Source organism: Cyanistes caeruleus, chromosome 25 (assembly GCF_971803275.1).
Source record: "Cyanistes caeruleus chromosome 25, bCyaCae1.hap1.1, whole genome shotgun sequence".
Classification (NCBI taxonomy): domain Eukaryota; kingdom Metazoa; phylum Chordata; class Aves; order Passeriformes; family Paridae; genus Cyanistes; species Cyanistes caeruleus.
Genome location: NC_141725.1, coordinates 5,351,481 through 5,371,319, shown reverse-complemented (window position 1 = coordinate 5,371,319; position 19,839 = coordinate 5,351,481). Strand labels below are relative to the sequence as shown.

Here is a 19,839-nt window from a genome sequence, read left to right as displayed (position 1 = left end):
GTCCCTGGGGACATGGGCTGAGGCTCCCGTGACACAAAGAGGCGCTTACAAGGCTCGTGTTTAGGGTGGAACAAACCGGGTTTAATCTCTGGAAGGTGAAGGAAGAATCCCGAAGGACCCTGCCCCAGGCAGAACGCTGGAGATGGGGGGGTGGAGTGGGTGAAAGCACTCGCCAGGGTCCGAAATGTGAAATACAAACGGCGTTTTGAGTGATCGCAGAGGGGAAATGCAACTTCCCTCCCCAAAAATGCACCTTTCCGCCCCAAAAATGTGTGTGAGCTTCGGAGAGGCTCGTAGTAAAAAGTGAGCTACAAAAGGCTTTAAAAAGTGAACCTATTCCCAAATAAATAAACCACGGAGTCGTGCCCGTGCCGTGTGCCGGTGCCTGGGGGTGCCACCAGCACCCTCTGCCCACCTCACCCCACCATGGGGCTGCTGTCCTGCAAGGGGACACCTGGAAAGGTGCTGGAACCTTCCTCCAGCCCTGCGGGGCGGGATGTGCCCGGGACAGGGCTGGGGCCACAGCACGGTGTCCCCTTGCCCTGTCTGAAGGGGACAGGGACCTTTCCCAGCAGCTGGCAGCAGGGAGAAGGACAGCAGCGTCCTCGTACCTGTCAGGACCTGCCCAGCTGACAAACGGGGACACAACCCGGGTGCCTCCAAGTCCCTACAGCGCCGGTGCTCCCCGGTGCCAGCTCCCCGCTGTCCCCGGGCAGAGGGGACCCACGGGCCGGTGCCGCTACGTGCCCAGGGACAGGAATGTGACGTTGCCCTCTGTGTCCAGACACAGCCCCTGGCTGCCCTCGGGCCCTGGCACGGAGCACCCGCTGCCACCGTCCTTCGGCAGGGTCCCCTCCAGCGCCCGCTGGTTGTCCACGTCCCTGGGGCGGGGGACGGGCGAGTCCCGGTCCCCGGGGCCGGGGGACAGGCGCTTGGTGTCGGCCGACTCCGAGTCATCCGTGCCGGGTGTCTTGGAGCCGCTGTTGTCCTCGTCCAAGGGGCTCTCGGCGCCCTCCAGCTCCGTGTCCGACTCACCCTCCTCCTCCTCCTCCAGCGTCAGCTCGAACTGGAACTTGTCGGTGGTGGCGGGGGACACGGCGGGTCCCTCGGGCGGAGGGGAGGGGCTGCGCGGGATCATGCTCTGGTACCATTCCCGGTTGTCCTCCAGCGTGTCCAGCAGCTCCTGGGCGTCGGGGTGCACGAGGTCGGCCCACGTCTCCCAGAGCGGGTGGGCGATGAAGTCGATGAATCCCACCTGGGGGGAGGCAGAGCTGAGCCCCCTGCCCGGCCCCGCGTCCCCCGCGCTGTCCCCAGGCCGCCAGCCCACCTGGGACTTCTCCACGGAGGCGGTGTGCTTGTCACACATGGGGCTGATCTCCATGCCCTTCTCCCGCTCCCGGTCTCCCTGGCGGAAGAACTCCACCATGATGCGATCGGTCCACTGCCGGTACAGCTCCAGAGGCTTCGTGGGGTTGCTGAGGTCGGCGCAGTGCACCATGTTCTGCAGGACCTGCAGGCATGGACGCTGCGTCCTCTGTCCCCCAGGGCCACTCACGCTGTGCCACCAACTCGCTCCGGCCCCCCAGCTGGGTTTGGGAGGGTGGTGGCACCAAATGGGGCAGAGCCAGAACGGACACCTGCAGTGCTGGGAAGGATTCCCCAGCTGTGTCCCCACCTGGATGCGGTCGGAGTAGTTGTCCAGCAGCAGCACCCCCAGGCTGGTCACCTTCTTGGTCTCCACCATGGTCTTCAGATCCGCCAGCAGGTTCATGTGCTTGGACATGTCGGTGGCCAACACCTGGGCGGGGAGAGGTGGGAACTGATCTCAGCCTGATCCCCCAGCCCAGACCCCCCCGGGGTGGTCCAGCCCCCCCGTACCATGTCGATGACCATTTTACGGAGCGTCTGCCTCTGCTTCCTGCTCAGGTTCTGGAAGATGTCGCAGTTCTCCTCCTGCAGGAGCTTGAAGCCCACGGCCAGGTGGTGATTCTCCAGCACCGAGGCGTCGTTGTACATCAGCGCCAGCTCCGAGTCTGTGAGACGGCTCTGGTCACCCCGGGGTGACCCCTGGGGTCCCCCAGTATCCCCCAGGTCCATCCCTGCGCCCCAGCTCACTGGTGTTGATGAGGAACTGGTTGGAGACGCCGGGGTGATCAACGTCGTGGATGGCGCTGGCGAAGATGGCAGCCATGATCTCCAGGTCTGTGAAGACGGCCTAGGAACGGTGGGAAGAGGCATTGGGGATGCGTTACGGCCCCGCCAGGCACACCTGGGTGGCCTCGGGTGACCAGGAATCACCTCCAGCGCAGGTGTGGAGAGGAGGACGTGCGTGGACTGCGCCACGTCGGCGGCGTGCAGGTTGTTGTGGTAGGCCACGTCGGCGTGGTAGTGATCCTCCAGCGTCAGCATGTAGGTGATGAAGGTGTTGACGGGGATGCGGAAGGTCTTCATCAGGTCACGCTCCTGCGGGGAGGCAGGAGGTGGCTCGTCCCCACCCGGCCACGGGGACGGGGACATCCCGGCGGGACGCTCACCTGGAAGATGCTGTACATGATGACGGTCAGCGGGCGGTTCCCCGAGTACTCGGCGACTTTGAACACGTCGAGCCCCCACTTGTTGGTGTCCTCCAGCTCCTGGGGAGCAGAGGGACAGAGATCCATGGGGGGCTGGTGCTGGGGACCCCGCGGTGGGGTGGGTCACCCCTGCCAGGGCCCACCTTGGCCAGCAGCGCCTCGTGGTCCGTGCGCACCCCGAAGCGGGGGATGCCAGCGGCGGCCAGGCTGGAGCCGTGCTTCAGCTTCCTGACGCCGCTGATCTGGGACATGGGGCGCTTCCTCCGCTCCTTCTCCTTGTCCTTTGCCAGTGCCGAGGGGATCTCCACCTCGTGCTGCTTGTCTGGGGTGACACGGAGGGGCTGTGAGCAGGGCAGGAGCCCAAATCTCACTGCCAGCATCCCCCCGTGTCACACTGAGGACGGGCACAGGTCATACCGTGACAATCTGGGGGGCTGCAGCACTTTACCTCACCCCCATCCACAGGCCACACATCTGCCAGGGACCCCTGGACACTTCTCCAGGCACACAAGGACGGCCACAACAGCCCCAGTGCACCAGTATAGACCAGTATGAGCCAGCACTCCCAGCCAGGTCAAACGCTGTGTCCCCCCATTCCATTCCTCCACAAGAACCCAGTGGGACCCTCTGCTGCCACCATCCCCGTGGGCACAGCTCTCTGGGGACACAAAGCCCACCCTGCTGCCCCTGGGGAGGTGACCTCGGAGCGGGGGGGCCTCACCCAGGAAGGTGCTGGAGATGTACTCGGAGACCTGGTTCCCGGAGCGGCTGGTCTCCGAGAGGTGCGTCAGCTCCCGGTTCAGCATCCGCTTGAACTGTGGGTGGTTGGCAGGGTCAGCGGTGTGGGGGGCTGGCGGGACATCCTGGGGGGGCTCTGGGGTCCCCACGCCCACCAGGGTGGCCGTGACAGCGTCCCTTACCTTGTTGGAGGCCATCTCGCTGACCGAGTGCCTGGTCTGCAGCGTCTCCAGCTGGTCCAAGCACCAATCCAGCTCCTCCAGGGTCTCCCGTGAGAGCTTCTGGTGGGCATCTTCTGCTGGGGGCACCCGCCAGCTTGGCAAGGGACCCGCCAGCAGCGCGGCCACCCGGCACGGGGGGGCTGCAGCCACACCACACGCGGGGGCTCACCCGCCCCGAGGGTCACAGCACCCCCCGAGAGGGGCGGCGGGGGGCGCGGGGGGACGCGGGGGTCGGGCTCGGGCATCCCCGGGCAGCGGGGCTCAGCCCCATCGCGCTGTGCCCATGGCACGCGGAGTGCCACGCTGTCCCCGCGGGGTGACAGCCAGCCCCGGGGACAGCCGGGCTCCCGCGGGGCCCCGCTCACCGCCCGGCTTTTATTAATGGAAGGTTTGACGTCAACGGGAGCTTTTCCACCGCCGCGAAGGGCGGCCAGGCGGGAGGAGCTGCCGAAAACCAGACATGGATCCCAAAGGGCAAAGCCGCAGCTCTGCCTTGGCTTGGGGCGAGGGGTGGGGGGAGTCGCTGCACCCCCAGGGCACGGCAGGACACGCCTGGGGACACAGGGACAGCCAGCTCGTCCTAAAACCGCCGTGGCCCGGCACTCACCGGAGAGGCTGCTCTTGCTCCCCGAGGGCAGGCTGCTGCTCGATCCCCGCCTGTGAAACACGGGGGGCTGAGTAGCTGCGACCCCCATAGCGGTGCCCCCCCTTTGCCATGGGTTGGGGTCCCCACTCAGGTGACATCCCGGCCCTCCCACCCCTCCCCGACTCACTTGATGCCGGCGCGGTCCTGGAGGTGGGTCAGGTTACTGCGGACAGTGCGGAGGCTGGCCAGGACCTGGGGGGAGAGAGGGGGCTGGGGTCGGGCGGACCCCCCCGGGACACCCACCCCGCTGCTGGCTGCAGGCCGCGTCCCCTCCCGGGCAGGGCACAGCGGTGGCACCTACCTGGGCAAAGGGTGTGACGATCATGTCTTCTCCGTGCCTGCGGGAGCAGAGGGAGCGTGAGGGGAGGGGAGGCTCGGGGGTCGCAGGGGATGTGGGCTGGGGGGACACTCACAGGTCGCTGGCGATGGAGGAGTTGCGGGACATGGCTTTTGGGGACAGGTCGTAGTCGCTGTCGGAGCGGTACAGGAAGGACTCGCGGCGCTGGCCATGGGTGAAGGTGCCCTGCAGGACCAGCCCCGCGCCCGGGCTGGCCTGGGGGTCCAGCGCGCCCCGGCCGGGGGGGCCATTCTCCAGGTCAAAGCTGTGAGGGGACAGGGGACAAGGCTGGCACGGGGCGCGCGGCACAGGGACCTCAGCCCAGGGGATGCTGCCGGGTTCCCTGTGCCACCATCTCGCTCTGCACAGCGCGCTCCGGCTCGGTGACCCTGTGGTGACACTGGTGCCCGGTGTGGCCCTGCTGGCTCCTCCGGCTGCTGCCGAGAACGGGCACAGCTCGGTGCACACGGAGCCTCTCAGCTCCCGGCTGGCACACTGGGCTCTGGGACATGGGATCAGCAGAGCCACGCTGTCCCATGTCACCCAGCTGGGACAGGACTCAACTCCCTGAAGCTCCAGAGACCCGGGACGGGCTGGCTCCTGCCGGTCCCTCCCTTTACCTGTCACCAGCACCACTGTCCCAAGTTCTCCAAAGCCCCAAAGCCTCCATCAGCCCCGTCTCGAGGTGCCGTGTCCCACGGAGGGGACAATATCCCAGCCACGGCACAGAGCCAGGGGACATCGAAGGACAGAAACCGACGCAGAAGCCAAGCCCTGGCCCCTGGGGACACGCTGGCGACAGCCCAGGGGCACCCCAAGCCGAGTCACCTGGCAGCCGTGTGCATGCGGGGGGGACAGGGACGGTGACCCTGCAGTGTCCCCAAGCTGGCCGCGGCCACCTCACCCACCCTGCTTGGCCCCGGGGTCATGGGAAAGGCTGCACGCACCAGGGACACAGCGAGGGCCACCCAGCGCCCGTCCCCGCGGGACGGGGACGGGGACGGGGACGGGGACGGGGACGGGGACGGGGACGGGGACGGGGACGGGGACAAGCCACCCCGAGCGCCGGGAAAGCGCAGATGCCGCTGGGGCCGCCGTGACCTCGGCGGGAGCCCAGCACCTACCCGATGCAGGAATGCCTCCGGGACGGGCAGCGGCTCCCCGGCAGCATCGTCCCGCTCCGGCAGCCCCGGTGGCTGTGGCTGTGTCCCCGGCAGTGGCAGTGCCAGCCGGCACCGCGTCATGCCATCCCGCAGCCCCTTGTTTTCCTGCCTCGGCTTCCCATCCCCGATGGTACCGGCGACACAAAGCCTCATTGTCCCTCCGACGGCCCCGCGGGGTGATGCCCGCGTCTGTTCCCGGCCCCGTGCCACCACCCCTGACCCCGCTGCCACCGCAGGGCACAGCCGCGGGGAACGCGAGCCCCTGCCACGGGCTTGGTGCGCAATTAACCCCCCTCGTTTCAGCGCTAATGACCTCCGAGCGGTGCCCGTGGCGGGGGGGCCGGGGCCGCTATAAATAGATGCTGTCGCTGCTGAGCAGGGATGTGCTGAGCCCCACGGCGCAGGTGGGGCCGGCACCCCAAAACCAACCCCACAGATCTCCGAGGTGGGGAGGGAGGGGAAGAGCCGCGGTGGGTGGGTCGGTGCCTTGATTTGGAGGGCAAAGCCCCCCTCCGTCCCCACCGGGTCACCGCGCCGCGGGTCCCTGCCCGGCCGTGGCTGCCGTGAGCGTGTCCGTGCTCAGCCCCGCTCGTCCGGCCGCTCCCCCCGCCCGGCTCAGCCCCTGACCATGTGGGGACACCCGCCGTCCCTTCCTCGTCCCCCGCGTCCCCACAGCCCTGAGGACGCGCCACAGCTCTGGGGGGAGCCGCTGTCCCCGTCCCGGCAGCACAGCCTGGTGCCACCCTCCCCGCGGGGACCCGCCAGCGTGCCCCCCTTACCAGAGGGGATGCGCCACGGTGAAGCGCCGCTGCAGGCGGATGCTCTGGTTCATCAGGAGCTTCCTGAAGAAGACGGGGGAATTGCGGGGGGAACTGCGGGGGGAACCGCGGGGGGACGTGGCCGGAGAAGCCCCCGGCGAGCAGCGCGTGGTGGGCAGCATGGCCCGGCTCAGGGACCCCCGGGCGGGCGGCGAGGCCCCGCTGCCCCCGGTGCGGAGCAGGAAGCGTGCGGCCGTCCCGGCCCCGGCAGCCCCGGGAAACTTTCCATCCCCCTCCCGCCCTGCGCCTGGGAAATTAAACAACTGTCTGGCTCCGGCAGCCGGCGCAGGGAGCGGGTCCCCCCCCGGTGTGCCTGGCGGCCCGGGCACGTGGCCCCTCGCTGGCCCGGTGCCACCGGCCACCCTGCTGTCCCCGAGGCGGCAGCTGCTCCCGAAAGGGCAGGGGTGCTCTGCCCGGACACACGGAAAAATGTCCCACGAAGCCCCCAGGGACCCAGACGTACGGAGCGGACGTGCCACGGTTCCACCGAGGGACACAGCTGAGCTTGGAGCATCCCGGGCATGTGGTGTGGCTTTGCCACGGTGCCACCGAGGGACACAATTGAGTCTGGAGCATCCCAGACACGCGGTGTGGCTGTGCCACGGTGCCACCGAGGGACCTGTGAGAGCCAAACCCACCCCACACCGTGCCCCGGCCCCTCCCCGGTGCTGTTCCCTCCTGGAGCCACTCCCGAGCAGAACGGGAAGCAGCAGGGTGAGGTTCAGCTGGTGACAGTGACACTGTTGGGGACCCACTGGCCGGGCTGCGGGAGCTGGCACCTGCCCAGCCTGATGCAGCAGGATGTGGCTACCTGCTGTTCCCGATGGCCACAAAAATATCCGGCAGCTGGCAGGGAGCCAGGAGGGACAGCAACAGGGTCCCCCTGCCACGACAGCACCGGCGGGGACCCCCAAACCCACCGGATGGGGGTCCTGGAGGGGTCACCTTTGCTTTCAAGGGACTGCGAGCACGACCGTGGGGACATCGGGATGCTGGGACACAGGGACATCAGGGGATGTAGGGAAGAGCCCCCTGCGCTGGCTGGCAGCCACCAGCTCTGGGCACCAAAGCCTGGGCTGGCCTCAGGACAGCCAATCCCTGTCCCCAGTACAGCCAGTCCTTATCGGAGTGTCGCTGTCCCCACGTGTCTGTGCAGGGGTGGAGGACAAGTGACACCAGAGCCGTGTCCCTCGGCTGTGCCAGCTCCTTGCTGTCCCCACAAGCCGGGCTGGGAGAGGCACGGGACAGGGGGAATGGCCCAAAAATAGCCCCGCAGCAGCACAGCCGGGCCCGAGCCACTGCGGGAGGGACCGAGGTCACCTCGGGCAGGGCCAGACCGGCCCTTTGGTGGCCCCGGTTGGGCCACGGGATGGGGACAAGGAGGGGGTAAGGAGGTGAGAGCAGGGATGGGTGTCACAGGGACAGTGCGGTGGGGACATTGGGGGACAGGGGTGTTGGAGGGGGTGACAGGGACAGACGCTGATCAGAATGGACATCCCGGGGTTGGTGACAGAGGGGTTTGTCCCCAACCCACCGAGTGCTCTGCCCCCGGTGCCGCTGTCCGGCCGCCGGTGCTGAAGCCGGGAGTGTCCCCGCCAGCCGTGCCCTGTCCGGTATCCCGTTCCCGGTGCCACCGGGGCGTCACCTCCCCGCTCCCCGTCCCGCCCTTACCGGGGGGGCTCGGACTCATCGCCGCTGCTCGGGCCGCTCTCCTCGATGGTGAACACCACCCGGGCAGCCTCGGGCTCGGGGGCTCGGGCCGCCTCCGCCAACCGGCAGCCCAGCGGCGGCAGCAACGGGGTCCCGGAGAAACGCCGGCGCACGGCGCCCACCGCCGCTCCCGGGCCCGGGCCCGACGGGGCGGCCTCGGCGGGATCGCGGCAGCGCTGCCGGGAAACGGAGCGGCGGTGAGGGGAGCGGGGAGCGGCCCCGGGGGCTCCCTGCTGATCCCGCTCCGAGGGTCCCGCCCGGGCAGCGCCCCCCGCCCGCCGGTACCGAGCGCCGGTAGCGCGCTGGCGCCCCCTGCCGGACACGGTGCGGAGCCGCAGCCGGGGGTACCGGGGTGTTACCGGCCGAGGGGCGCTCGGGGAAAGGCACGGCCGGTGCACCGGGAGCGGCTCCGCACGCAGCGCTCGGAGCCACCGGGACTCCCCCCCGTTCTCCTCCTCCTCGTCCCGCCGCCACCGGAGAAGACCCCCCCGACTTCCCCCGGGACCCCGCCGGAAAATCCCCCGGAGCCGGCGCGCGATTACGCAGAGGTGAATAATAATTAACCGCCCATTAAGGGGATAATTAATTCCCGCTCAGCGCCGCCAGCCCGGTTATTGCTGCCCGGGGGGCCGGTGCTGGGACGCTCGTACTGGGGACACCCCTCGCCCCCCGGGACACCCCGCGCCCCCCCGGTGGCCCCCGGTGGCGGTCTCACCTCCGCGCCGAGGAAAGGCAGCGCTGTCCGGCTCCGTCTCATCGCCGTCCCTGCGGGGGGAGCTCGGGGAGCCGCGGCCGGGAGGGGCTCGGCGGCGGGGACCCCCTCCCGCGGCTGGGGACACCCTGGGGACACCCCGGGGACACCCCGGGGCCGGGACACGGGGGCTCCCCCACACCGTCATTTATGGCCACCGGCTCTCGGCCGGGCTCAGCCCCTACCTCGGGTTTCGGGGCCCCCCCGCCCCACTCCCGGTGCTCCCGTGGGCTGGATGGGGACAGGGACGCGGATCCGAGGCCACCGGGAGTGGCCCCAAGCCCGCGGCACCCAGCGGGTCGCGAACCCACCGGTGCCACGCTGATGATCCACCCCGGACGGCCGCCACCCACCGCCCCCGAGCACCGGGGCGCACCGGGGCTCACGGCTCCACCCGCGGAGCCCCCAGGACCGAGCCCCCCGGGATTTGCCAGCACCGGGAGCGGTCTCATCCCAATCCCAGGATCTGCCGATGCCCGGCACGGGGGTCCCCGCCGCCGCCAGCCCCCCGGCCCCGCCCGCAGCCCTTTACCGGTGCCCGGTCCTCGCGGCGAGCGCGGCCTCGGCCGAGTGCAGCGGAGCAGAAGGAAAGCGCCGTGCGTGCCTGGCCGCTCGCTCCCTCCCATCCCACCTCGCCGGGGGGGCTGCCGGCTCCCCCCACCCCGGGCAGCTCCGCCGCGCACCCCGCACCCACCCCGCCGCACCGGGAACACCCCGGGGCCGCCAGCCCGGCCCGGGGGACCCCGGCAGCGGTTGGGGCCTCCCCCGGGAGCGGGGGTTTTCCCCGGGCAGGCTGCAGAGCACATGGCAGACGGGAAACCAGAACCGGGGCTGCGGCTCCTTTATTCAGCAGTGTGGGGAGCCCGGGGGGCTGCACTGGGGGGGTCAGCTGGGGGTGGGGGGCTGGCAGGGGACTTCTCCATCACTTTGCTCTGGGGAAGGAGAGAAAGAGAGCGGGGTGAGCGCCCAAACCCTGCCCCTGCTGCCCCTCCTGCCCCTCCCGGCCCCCCCACGCACCATGGGCACCTCATCCAGGTGCTGGAAGCGGGGGGTCCCGCGCCGGGACAGCCGCACCAGCAGCGCGGCCACCCCCGCCACCAGCACGCAGACGGAGAGCGAGATGATCACCACCACAGCAGGGCTCGGCTCAGTGGGGTGCTGCCCTGTGGGGGTGAGACGGGCACCCCGTTATTCCCCTGGCACCCCGTTATTCCCCCCGGCACCCCGTTATTCCCCCCCAGCACCCCGTTATTCCCCTGGCACCCCGTTATTCCCCCACCCCAGCACCCCGTTATTCCCCCCCAGCACCCCGTTATTCCCCTGGCACCCCGTTATTTCCCCTGGCACCCCGTTATTCCCCCCCAGCACCCCGTTATTCCCCTGGCACCCCGTTATTCCCCCCCAGCACCCCGTTATTTCCCCCCACTGACTCGTGCCCAGCCCTCAAGCACCACGGAGACAGAGGTGGCTCAAGCCCGGCTCCAGTCACCCGACTGCCACCACCCCACCCACCCATCACAGACCTGGCACCCAGCTCCTGTGTCACCTCCACCCCCGGGGGACCAGCCCAGGGCCCTCCAACCCCCTGGCAGAGACTGGGGGAGAAAAGGGGAGCCCTCAACAACCCCCCCAAGGAGGGGGGAGCAGCCGGGGGGACCTTGGGACCTGCACCCCTATGAGTGCAGCCCCAAGTGGGGGATCTAGGGGGGACCCATGCCCACACCCAGGTCCCATCTGCCCAGTGCCCCCCAGGCTGGCTCTCACTGGAGCTGCCAGCTGTGCCATCAGTGGTTCTGGAGCTGGTGCTGGCACTGCTGGTGCTGTTGGGACCCGGGCTCACTGTGGGTGTGGGGGAACTGGGAGAAGCAGGCCTGGGTGAGGATGGGGCTGGCGTTGCTGTTGAGTTGGATGGATGCGGTGTGGATCTGGATGCATTTTTGTGGGATGGAGCTGGGGCTGTGCTGGTGCTGGATGGAGATGTTGGAGGTGTCATTGATCCAGGGGTACTGGATGGAGCTGGTGCTGTGCTGGTGCTGGATGGAGGTGCTGAAGATGCTGCTGATGCCGTGGCATGGGATGGAGTTGGTGTTGTGGTGGTGCTGGATGGAGATGTTGGAGGTGGTTCTGATCCAGGGGTGCTGGATGGAGATGTTGGAGGTGTTTTTGATCCAGGAGTACTGGAGGGAGATTTTTGAGATGTTTTTGATCCAGGAGTACTGGATGGAGATGTTGGAGGTGTTTTTGATCCAGGAGTACTGGATGGAGATGTTGGAGGTGTTTTTGATCCAGGGGTGCTGGATGGAGATGTTGGAGGTGTTTTTGATCCAGGGGTGCTGGATGGAGATGTTGGAGGTGGTTTTGATCCAGGGACACTGGATGGAGATGTTGGAGGTGGTTTTGATCCAGGGGTGCTGGATGGAGATGTTGGAGGTGGTTTTGATCCAGGGGCACTGGATGGAGGTGCACCAACTCTCCCCACGTCAGGGCTGGACTGAGTCACGCTGTGACTCCCCTGGCTGGTGGCTGTGGCTGAACGGGATGGAGACAGTGTTTTTTATCACACAGAAAAAACTGGGATCAAACCCCAGAATTCCCGAACCAGACGATCTTCCCGAGCTGCCGCGCCATGGGCACAGCGCTGCTGGGGCCAAGCAGCAGCGGGCAGTGCCACGGCTCGGGGACACGTGCTGAGCCAGCCCTTGTGGCACCCACGGGCCACCCTCGGGGCCAGGCGTGCTGGGGACGCTCCGGTGGCCACGTGGGACGGAGCAGGTTTGCCGGGCAGCGCTGGCAGTACCCCTTATCTGCCCAAATCCTGTTTGCACAAGAGGAGGAGCAAGTCCAGACTGGCCCCAGGGGGACTCCGAACAGAAATGTCCCGAGGCAGAGCCGGCACCCAGGGGCGCGGTGTGGCTGCGGGGGTCCCCACAGCTGCCACCCTCTGCCGGGATGGTGCTGAAGCCAGGGCCGAGCACCCATTGTGCCAGGATGGGTGAGCCGAGGCCCCTCGGGGTGCAGGGAGGGTGCGGGGGGCCCAGGCTGGGAACGGGGGCCCCACAGTGGCACGGAATGCCGGGGCTCCTTTTGCTGAGGCGGTGCCGCTGTGCCAGGACCAGCCGGTTTGGCAGCACCGGCGCCGCATCGTCTGGAAGGGGCAGGGTCCTCCGGTCCGGTCCGGCGCTCCCGGTGAGCAGATGAAGCTCCCCCGGTGACCCCAGCCCCGGGGCGGGGGGACACGGGACCCCTCCAGCGACCCGCCTGGCCGCCAGTGCAGAGCGGGAGGCAACAGTGGAACTTCCCCGGTGCCCCGGAGCACCCGCACGCCCCTCCCGAGAGCCGGAACGTGGCGGGGGGAGACCACACACCCACCCGCCGGTGGCACCGGGAAGCAGCCGGCCCCTCAGCGCTGCAGATCCCCTGTGGCCCCGGGACCCCGCGGACCCTCCCGGTGCCCGGTACCTGCGGCAGCGAGCAGGGCAGCGGCGCAGCAGAGCAGGGGGAGCGCGCCCCGGGCCATCCCGCCCGGTGCCGGTGCCGGTCCCGCCGCCTTTATCAGCGCCGGGGGAGGCGGGGGCCGCCCGCGGAGCCCCCTGTCGGTACCGGGCGGCACCGCAGCACGGGGACCCTGCGGGCACCGGGAAGGACCCCCCCAAAAAACTCCCCCCACCCCGTGTCCGTTTCCTCCCGCGCACCTCCCAGGCCGGGGCCGTGAGACCCCCCCGGTACCGGGAGCCAGCCGTGCCGGCGGCATCCCGCGCTCTCCGGGGACACGTGGGGACACCGGGAAGCGGCCACAAAGGGATCAGGGAATGCGGGGACTTGGGGACAAAGGGATGTTGGGAAGTGGAGATGTCGGGATACACAGTGCCACATTGGGATGTGGGAATTTGGGGACAAAGGGACCTGGGGCCATCAAGATGCGGGGACAATGGGGTCTGGGGACATGAGGATGCGGGGACACAGGGACACTGAGGCCACGGGGACACGGTCAGGTGGCTGCCCCGTCCCTCTTGCTGCCGGAGCGGCACATCCGGGGCGCAGCACAAACCGCGCCGGGACGGGGCCGGCGCTTCCTCCGGCAAACCGCAGCCGGCTGGCACCGCGTCCCCGGGGAGGCACCGCGGCACGGCCCGGCACCGAGCCTGGGGTCCCGGGACCCTCCCGGGCCACGGCCCGGCACCGAGCCTGGGGAGCCTCCCGGGAGCCTCCCGGGGCAGGGCCCGGCACCGAGCCTGGGGTCCCGGGACCCTCCCGGGCCACGGCCCGGCACCGAGCCTGGGGAGCCTCCCGGGAGCCTCCCGGGGCAGGGCCCGGCACCGAGCCTGGGGTCCCGGGGCCCTCCCGGGGCAGGGCCCGGCACCGAGCCTGGGGGAGCCTCCCGGGAGCCTCCCGGGGCAGGGCACGCTCGCTCGCAGCCGGGAGCGATCCCGCTGCTGGAAGGGTCCCCAAACGCTCCGGGGACACCGGGTCGGTCCCTCGGGCGGGATGGGGGACACGAAGGAGCCACCGCGGTGCCGGGAAGCCCAAGGCTGTTGGCGATGTCTGGGAGGAGCAGTGGCGGCCCGGCCTCGCTGGGTGCCTCGGGGGGACCCCTGGGGCCCGGGACAGGGGGGTGCCGGTGAATCCCCCGACTTGGAGAGGGTCTGGCAGGGCAGAGCCACAGCCAGGACCAGCAGTGGGGTCCCCTCGCCCACCTCCTCACACATGGGGACTCCAGATATGCCCATGTTCCCCCCCAAGAGAGCCCAAATAACCCCACAGCCCCCCGCAACATCCCAACCTCTCACTACCCCCTCCCCACAACATCCCCCACCCTTCCCAGCTACCCCCAACACCCCCTTCCCCCAAAAAACAACCCCGTGGACCCCCTCGCCCTCCACCCTCCCCAGTGATTCCCGCAGCCTCTTTGCCAGCTCTGGAGGGGCCTCGCTCCCCTCTCCCCGATCCCCATCGCCCCCTAAAACTCCCCAAACCCCCCCGGTCCCCGGTGCCCCCCCCCGCCCCAAGATGGCACCGGGCCGCGCCACTTCCTGCCCGCGCCGCCCCTTCCCGTCCCTTCCCGTCCCTCGGCGGCGCAGCAAACAGCGAGAGGCCAATTCTCCGTGTGGCGGGGTTTTACTGGGACCCGGCTGGAATGTGTGGGGCGCGGAGGGGCCCGGCGGGGCGGCCCGGGCCCCCCTCGGTCCGTGCGCGGAACATCCCCGGCTCGTCCCTCCCCGCAGTTCCGTGCGCGGGGAGCGCTCGGTGCCCGCCGCCAGGAGCCGGTCCCTGCTCCTCCCCTCGGACCCCTCAGTTCGTGTCCGGGGAGGTGGAAAGGAGGGGGCGATCATCGCTCTTCTTCCTCCCCTCGGGACCCCTCAGTCGGTGCCCGGGGCGCTCCCCCCAATCCCTGCCCGGGGCGAGGCGGGCGCGTCCCCCTCTCCTGCCAGTCCCTGCCCGGGACCCCTCGGTCCATTCCCGGGGCGAGGCGGGCGCTTCCCCGCTCCCCTCAGTCCGTGCCCGGGAGCCCTCGGTCCGTTCCCGGGGCGGGGCGGGCGCTCCCCCCGTTCCCCTCGGTCCATGCCCGGGGTAGGGCGGGCGCTCCCCCCGGGTCCTCGCCCGGGACCCCTCGGTCCGTGCCCGGGGTCAGTACGCCGGCACCTGGTGCTGGTGCTGGGGCAGGAGCTGGCAGCCGCTGTTGACGTGGCTGAGCACCTTCTGCTTGAGCTGGGCGACCTGCTCGCGGAGCAGGCTGGCGGTGGAGGCGAGCTCCGTGTTCTGGCTCTTGAGGCTCTTCACCTTCTCCTCCAGCCGGGAGATCCGCTCCAGCTTCCTCTTGCGGCACTTGGAGGCGGCGATGCGGTTCCTCAGCCGCTTCCTTTCCGCCTTGATGCGCTCCTGCGTGTCCATGTCGATGGGGGACAGCGGCGGGCTCTCCCCGAAGCTCGGCACCTCCGGCACGATCTGCGGCTCGTCCTTTAGCGGCGGCGGGGGCGGCGGCGGCGGCAGCCGCGGCGGCGGCGCCGCGAACGGCCCGGGGTCGGCGGCGTAGCTGACGGCCGGGTAGGTGCTGAGGTTGGCGTAGACCGGCGGCTCCGGGGCCATCCCGGCGGAGGGCAGCTCGCCCGCGCCGCCGCTTCCTCCCCCGCCGCCGCCGCCCGCGCCGCCGCCGCTCCCCGCCGCGCCGCCGCCCAGCTGGTTCTGCTTGTGCAAGTCCTCCAGCGCCTTGACGAAACCCTCGGCGAACTCCTGCTCCTCGGAGGCGGCCGCTTTAGGGTAGAGGAACTGGCCGCTGGTCGGGGTGGTGGTGACCAGCCCGTTGGACTGGATGATGAGCCGCTCCAGCTCCGGGGACGCCAGCTTGAGCAGCCCCAGCTCGGCCGAGCCCAGCAGCCCCGGCGCCTCGCCGCTGGCCGCGCCGGGGGCTTTCAGCGCCGCCGCCACCTGTTCCGGTAAGGCCATCCCGAGCGCGTCCTTCTTCATCATGCTGCCGCCGGGGAAAGGCAGGAGGAGCCCGCTGCTGCCGGAGGACGGGGCGAAGCCGCTGCCGAGGCCGCTCAACACATCATCATGGTAGAAGGGTGTTTCCATCCTCCTCCCCCGCCCGGCTGCGGGGGAAACGGCGCCGGGGCGGGGGGAGGACCGGGGCGAGCGCGGGGCGGGGAGGGCGGGGGGAGGCGCCCGGTGCGCACCGGCCGCGGCCCCGCTCCTGCGCGCGCGCACACGCGTCTGCCGCCGCCGCGCGCCCCGCGCCCCATTAAATAGGCGGCATTGTCGCGGTGACCTCACCGCGTCGAACCCCCATTGGCTGCAGATGACGTCCTTGCCCGCCGTCGTTTGCATACGGGGCGTGGCCGCCGCCCCGCGGAGGCGGTGCCCCGCCCCGTCCCGTCCCCGCCCCGGGCCCGTCGCCGCGGCGACCGGCGGGTAAACGGGACAACAGCGCGCGGGGCCCTGGGATGACGTCAGCGCGGGGGAGGGGCGGTCACGTGGCCCCGCGGCGCGCGCCCCGCCGGGGCTGATGGACACAAAGGGAGGGGCGGGAACCGGGCACGGCAACGGCACCGGGAACCGGGCACAGGGCAATGCCATAGGGCACCGGGAACTGGGCACGGGAGCTAGCCACCGGGAGTGGGGATTTGGGCACGGGAACCGGGCACGGGGCACCGGCCATTGGGCACGGGAACCAAGCACCGGGAACTGGGCACGGGGGACCGGCATAGGGTACCGGGTGCTGGGCACGGGAACCGGGACCGGGCACAGGAACCGGCCACCTTTGCCGGACCCCGGCTGTAAAAAGGTTACAACAAAGAAATAAAGAAACACCGGGCCAGGCACCGCCACGGGGCCTCACGGGAACCCCCGGGGCCAGCCGTGTGTCACACCGGGACAGGCCACCGGCTTCACCGGCAGAGTGGCCGGACAGCGCCCCGGACAGTAGCCACCATTCCTGTTGTCCCCACACCTCCCGTGTCACGGCCTGTCCCGTGTCACCGCCCCGGTGTTTGTCACCGGTGTGTGCCGGTGGCAGCGGGGTTCAGCCAGGGAACAGCCGCTCCCTCCGGTTCACCGGGGGAGGGGGGGTTACAGCATCACTGGACGGTCACTGCCGTGGCTCAGCCGCGGGCACAGCGAGCCCGGCGGCACCGGGGAAGGAGTTAACGGCGGTGGCGGTGGCGGGGAGAGACGTCACGGCCGGCCAAGCCCGCGGGCGGCTGAGGGGGCGGATCGGCGTCAGCGCTTGACGTCACCGGCGCGGGGGGAGGCCGTACCGGTGACCGCCGATAACCCCCCCCACCCACCCACCCACCCATCCATCCCCACCGGGCAGGATGCGGCCCCCGCTGGGACACCGGGACACCGGGACACCGGCTGTGACTGCGGCCAGACGCGCCCCGGTGGGCGCCAACGACAGCGATAAATCAGCGGGGGGGCGGGGGGACACTCGGGGGACCCCGCGCCTCCGGTTCTCCCGCTGCCAGGCGCTCCCGCCCCGGTGTGTCCGTCCTGTCGGCGTGGCACGGGGTGTGGGGACACGGGTGACACCCGGGACAGGGCTGGGACAGCGCTCGGGGCCGGCACGGGCAGTGCTGGGGAAACTGAGGCACGAGGGAACAACTGGGATCTACCCTCCCCCTCCAACAGCTGCTGTTAATTAAATCCCAAATAAAAGCAGTTGATTTAATCTCAGGCAAAGCAGAGCGGAGCCAGCTCTGTGTCCCCCGGTGTCCCGCCCGGCAGTGCCGGTGCCGGGGTCCCGGGGGCTCGGCCGGGGGGGGAGCAGCTCCCGGGTGAAGCCGCCGTTCGCGTTTCCGCTCCAAACCCCTCATTACGGGCGCGGCCGCGGCCGGACCGGCAGGTTCAGACCTTCCATCCCGACCAAACCCGGCCGGTGAAGGACAGGGACCGGGCGGGAGGTAAAAAACCTCCCCTTCCCCCCGTCCCGACCCTGGCACCGCGCCCCCCGGGGTACCCGGGTAACCCGGGGTACCCCCGCGTGCTTCCCCCGCCGAAATCGGGGCGGCAGAACCGGCTTTGGCTGCCGGTGCTTTCAGCAGCTCCCTCCCGGGAAGAGCGGCTGGCCAGTGGCCAGGGACGGATGGGAGCCGTGAGCCGCGCTCCGGCCGGGCCAGCCCTGGCCGCACCCCGGGGCTGTCCCCCGGCTCCTGCCGTGTCCCCCCAGCCTGTCCCCACGGCTGCTCATCCCGCACGTCCCCTGGCCCGAGAAGCCGATGCCTGCGGCGAGCCAGCAGCTTCATTTTGTTAATGAGCCTTTAATGAGGGGCGTGAATCAGCGGCCCCTTCCTCTCCCGTGGGGAGGTCACCGGGCAGGGTGGCACTGCCACTGTCCCCACGGTGGGGCGGCTGAAGTCCCCGGGGGCTCCGGGAGCACCCAGTGAGTCACAGAGCTCTGCCAGCCGGGCTGTGCCACCCGCAGCAGGCGGCGAGGATTTGGGATGAGCCCGTGCCACCGCCGGATCTCGGCCAGCAAGGCCGTGGCCACCAGAGCATCCTCCTGCTGTCCCCTGGCTCCAACAGTGCCACCAGGACCTGTGTGCCACCAGCTCTGTGACACCAGCGGTGCCCGGTCCTGCTCCGGACAGGACATGGGCTGGACACCACAAGGTGCCCATGGGCTGGACACCAAGGACATGGGCTGGACACAAGGTGCCCACGGGCTGGACACCACAAGGTGCCCACGGGCTGGACACCAAGGACACGGGCTGGACACAAGGTGCCCATGGGCTGGACACAGGGTGCCCATGGGCTGGACACAGGGTGCCCATGGGCTGGACACCACAAGGTGCCCATGGGCTGGACACAAGGTGCCCATGGGCTGGACACAGGGTGCCCACGGGTTGGACACAAGGTGCCCAGGGGCTGGACACAAGGTGCCCATGGGCTGGACACAGGGTGCCCATGGGCTGGACACAAGGTGCCCATGGGCTGGACACCACAAGGTGCCCATGGGCTGGACACAGGGTGCCCATGGGCTACCAGGGGTGCATCCACACGCCAAGCTCCCCCTGGGAAAGGGAACAAGCAGGGTTTGCACCCCAGGATTTGGGCACGCAGGGGAAGCTGCCTCTTAGTCACTGCCACAGGCAGGGAGAGAGGAACCGAGCCGGGAAAACAAGAAGTCACAGCTGCCAGCGCCTGTCCCCAAACCTGCCCTGTCCCCGAGGAACCCCCAGGGGCCTCCTACAATCAAAAAACAAGAACTAAAAGAAAAAAAAAAAAAACAACAAAAAAACAAGCAAAAAAAAAACCCCACAGAAAGAGAGAGAGAGAGAAAGAAAACAGATTTAAAAAGGAAAAAGGAGGAGGAGGAGGGTTTGACGTGTATTTTTAGTTGCTTAGCACAGCCCTGAAATATTTCGGCAGCCACTCCCTCCGCGTCGCTGGTGTGTAACTATTCCTGTGCTGCCTCCTCGGCCAGGCTCAGAACTTCTGAGTCACCGTGGGGCACTCACAGACACAAACCCGATGCTGCTGGAGCTGCCACCGGCTCGGCTGCCACCAAAATATCCCGGGAAGGGTTTCCAGGGTGGCCTTTGCTGGCTCTTTCCATGCGGGATGCGTTGGCCCTGCCAGGCTCTGCACCCACCCACGCCGGCAGCCAGGCTCAGACCTTTTTTTCCCCTCCTCTCTGGCTGTTGCTTTTATCTCACTCCTCCCTGCTTTGTTTAATTTTAATTTTTTTTTTGGTTTTAATTTTTTTTTTGGTTTAATTTTTAGCCTCCCTGCGCTGCCACGGGGCAGTGACAGCCCCAGACACCCATTTTTGGGGCAGAAAAGCCCGAAGTGACAGCTGAGCGTGACATCAGTGCCCTTCCACAGAGCCATCTGCCACCCAGCTGCCCTTTGGAGGCGACAAAAATATTCCTGCAGAGGTGGAAAATGGAAAAAGGGGGGAAGCAGGCAGGGAATGCTGCTAAAGCCCGTGGTGTAATTAAACAAATGCAGAACTTAACGAGCTCCATCACCCGAGCCCAGAGCTTGGCCAGGAGATAAGGAGCGCTTGGAGGACTCTACCCTGAGCTGGAGCCAAAGGTCCCACTGTTGCAGTGAGGATTTCTCCTGCCAGAAAAAGACCTAAAAATCCCAGCAGGGCTGGAGCTGTTTCCCTTTCCAGCAGGGAAGCCACAGCACAGGGAGCCTCTGTGGCTGGAGGGATCCGAAGGGAGGGAGCAGGTTGGGAAGGGAAAGTCTGACACAGCCTGGGCTTTGTTAAAATGCCACACGAGTTTTCCAGGAGGGAGGACACATCACCCCATCCCCTGGAATTGGCTCCCTGGGATGAGCGTGGAGCGCCTCAACAAGGAACGGCTCCACGGAGAACACGTGGCTGGTGCTGGAAAGGGAGTGTTTAGGGATTTATCCCTGATTCCAGGGCTCAGGG

General features: G+C 68.8%; 3 protein-coding genes across 5 annotated transcripts; all 3 read right to left on the bottom strand.

Moving 5' to 3' along the window:
* Window positions 1-59: 59 nt before the first annotated feature.
* On the bottom strand, window positions 60-6,756 carry PDE4C (phosphodiesterase 4C). 3 transcript variants are annotated; one of them, XM_086862473.1, is made up of 15 exons: window positions 6,458-6,756; window positions 4,592-4,780; window positions 4,480-4,516; window positions 4,306-4,370; window positions 4,140-4,189; window positions 3,494-3,606; window positions 3,295-3,388; window positions 2,717-2,895; window positions 2,535-2,633; window positions 2,299-2,463; window positions 2,116-2,215; window positions 1,879-2,033; window positions 1,676-1,798; window positions 1,328-1,510; window positions 60-1,255 (listed from the first exon to the last, which is right to left on the bottom strand). In XM_086862473.1, the coding sequence occupies exons 1-15, from the start codon at window positions 6,616-6,618 to the stop codon at window positions 740-742; spliced, it is 2,229 nt and encodes a 742-aa protein (XP_086718599.1). In that variant the 5' UTR covers window positions 6,619-6,756; the 3' UTR covers window positions 60-739. The 3 variants fall into 3 exon arrangements, with proteins under 3 accessions (XP_086718599.1, XP_086718601.1, XP_086718600.1); XM_086862475.1 differs by having other exon boundaries at window positions 3,494-3,609; window positions 6,458-6,737; XM_086862474.1 differs by lacking the exon at window positions 6,458-6,756 and adding an exon at window positions 5,640-5,829 and having other exon boundaries at window positions 3,494-3,609.
* A 3,027-nt stretch (window positions 6,757-9,783) lies between these two features.
* LOC147649376 (uncharacterized) lies at window positions 9,784-12,517 on the bottom strand. The gene is made up of 4 exons (XM_086862477.1): window positions 12,417-12,517; window positions 10,722-11,486; window positions 9,975-10,120; window positions 9,784-9,889 (listed from the first exon to the last, which is right to left on the bottom strand). Exons 1-4 carry the CDS (start codon window positions 12,472-12,474, stop codon window positions 9,800-9,802), a joined length of 1,059 nt encoding a protein of 352 aa, XP_086718603.1. The 5' UTR covers window positions 12,475-12,517; the 3' UTR covers window positions 9,784-9,799.
* Window positions 12,518-14,053: 1,536 nt separating this feature from the next.
* On the bottom strand, window positions 14,054-15,664 carry JUND (JunD proto-oncogene, AP-1 transcription factor subunit). Its single transcript, XM_086862516.1, has one exon. The coding sequence runs from the start codon at window positions 15,525-15,527 to the stop codon at window positions 14,583-14,585; it is 945 nt and encodes a 314-aa protein (XP_086718642.1). The 5' UTR covers window positions 15,528-15,664; the 3' UTR covers window positions 14,054-14,582.
* Window positions 15,665-19,839: the final 4,175 nt, after the last annotated feature.

Coding starts and splice junctions, on each gene's coding strand:
- LOC147649376 (XM_086862477.1), bottom strand. CDS start 12,474: ATGGCCCGGGGCGCGCTCCCCCTGCTCTGCTGCGCCGCTGCCCTGCTC. Junction 10,121..10,721: donor TGGCACAGCTGGCAGCTCCA/GTGAGAGCCAGC, acceptor TCACCCCCACAG/GGCAGCACCCCACTGAGCCG. Junction 9,890..9,974: donor ACCTGGATGAGGTGCCCATG/GTGCGTGGGGGG, acceptor CTCCTTCCCCAG/AGCAAAGTGATGGAGAAGTC.
- PDE4C (XM_086862475.1), bottom strand. CDS start 6,618: ATGCTGCCCACCACGCGCTGCTCGCCGGGGGCTTCTCCGGCCACGTCC. Junction 4,781..6,457: donor ACCGTGGCGCATCCCCTCTG/GTAAGGGGGGCA, acceptor GTCCCCTCACAG/CTTTGACCTGGAGAATGGCC. Junction 4,517..4,591: donor TCCTCCATCGCCAGCGACCT/GTGAGTGTCCCC, acceptor CTGCTCCCGCAG/GCACGGAGAAGACATGATCG.
- JUND (XM_086862516.1), bottom strand. CDS start 15,527: ATGGAAACACCCTTCTACCATGATGATGTGTTGAGCGGCCTCGGCAGC.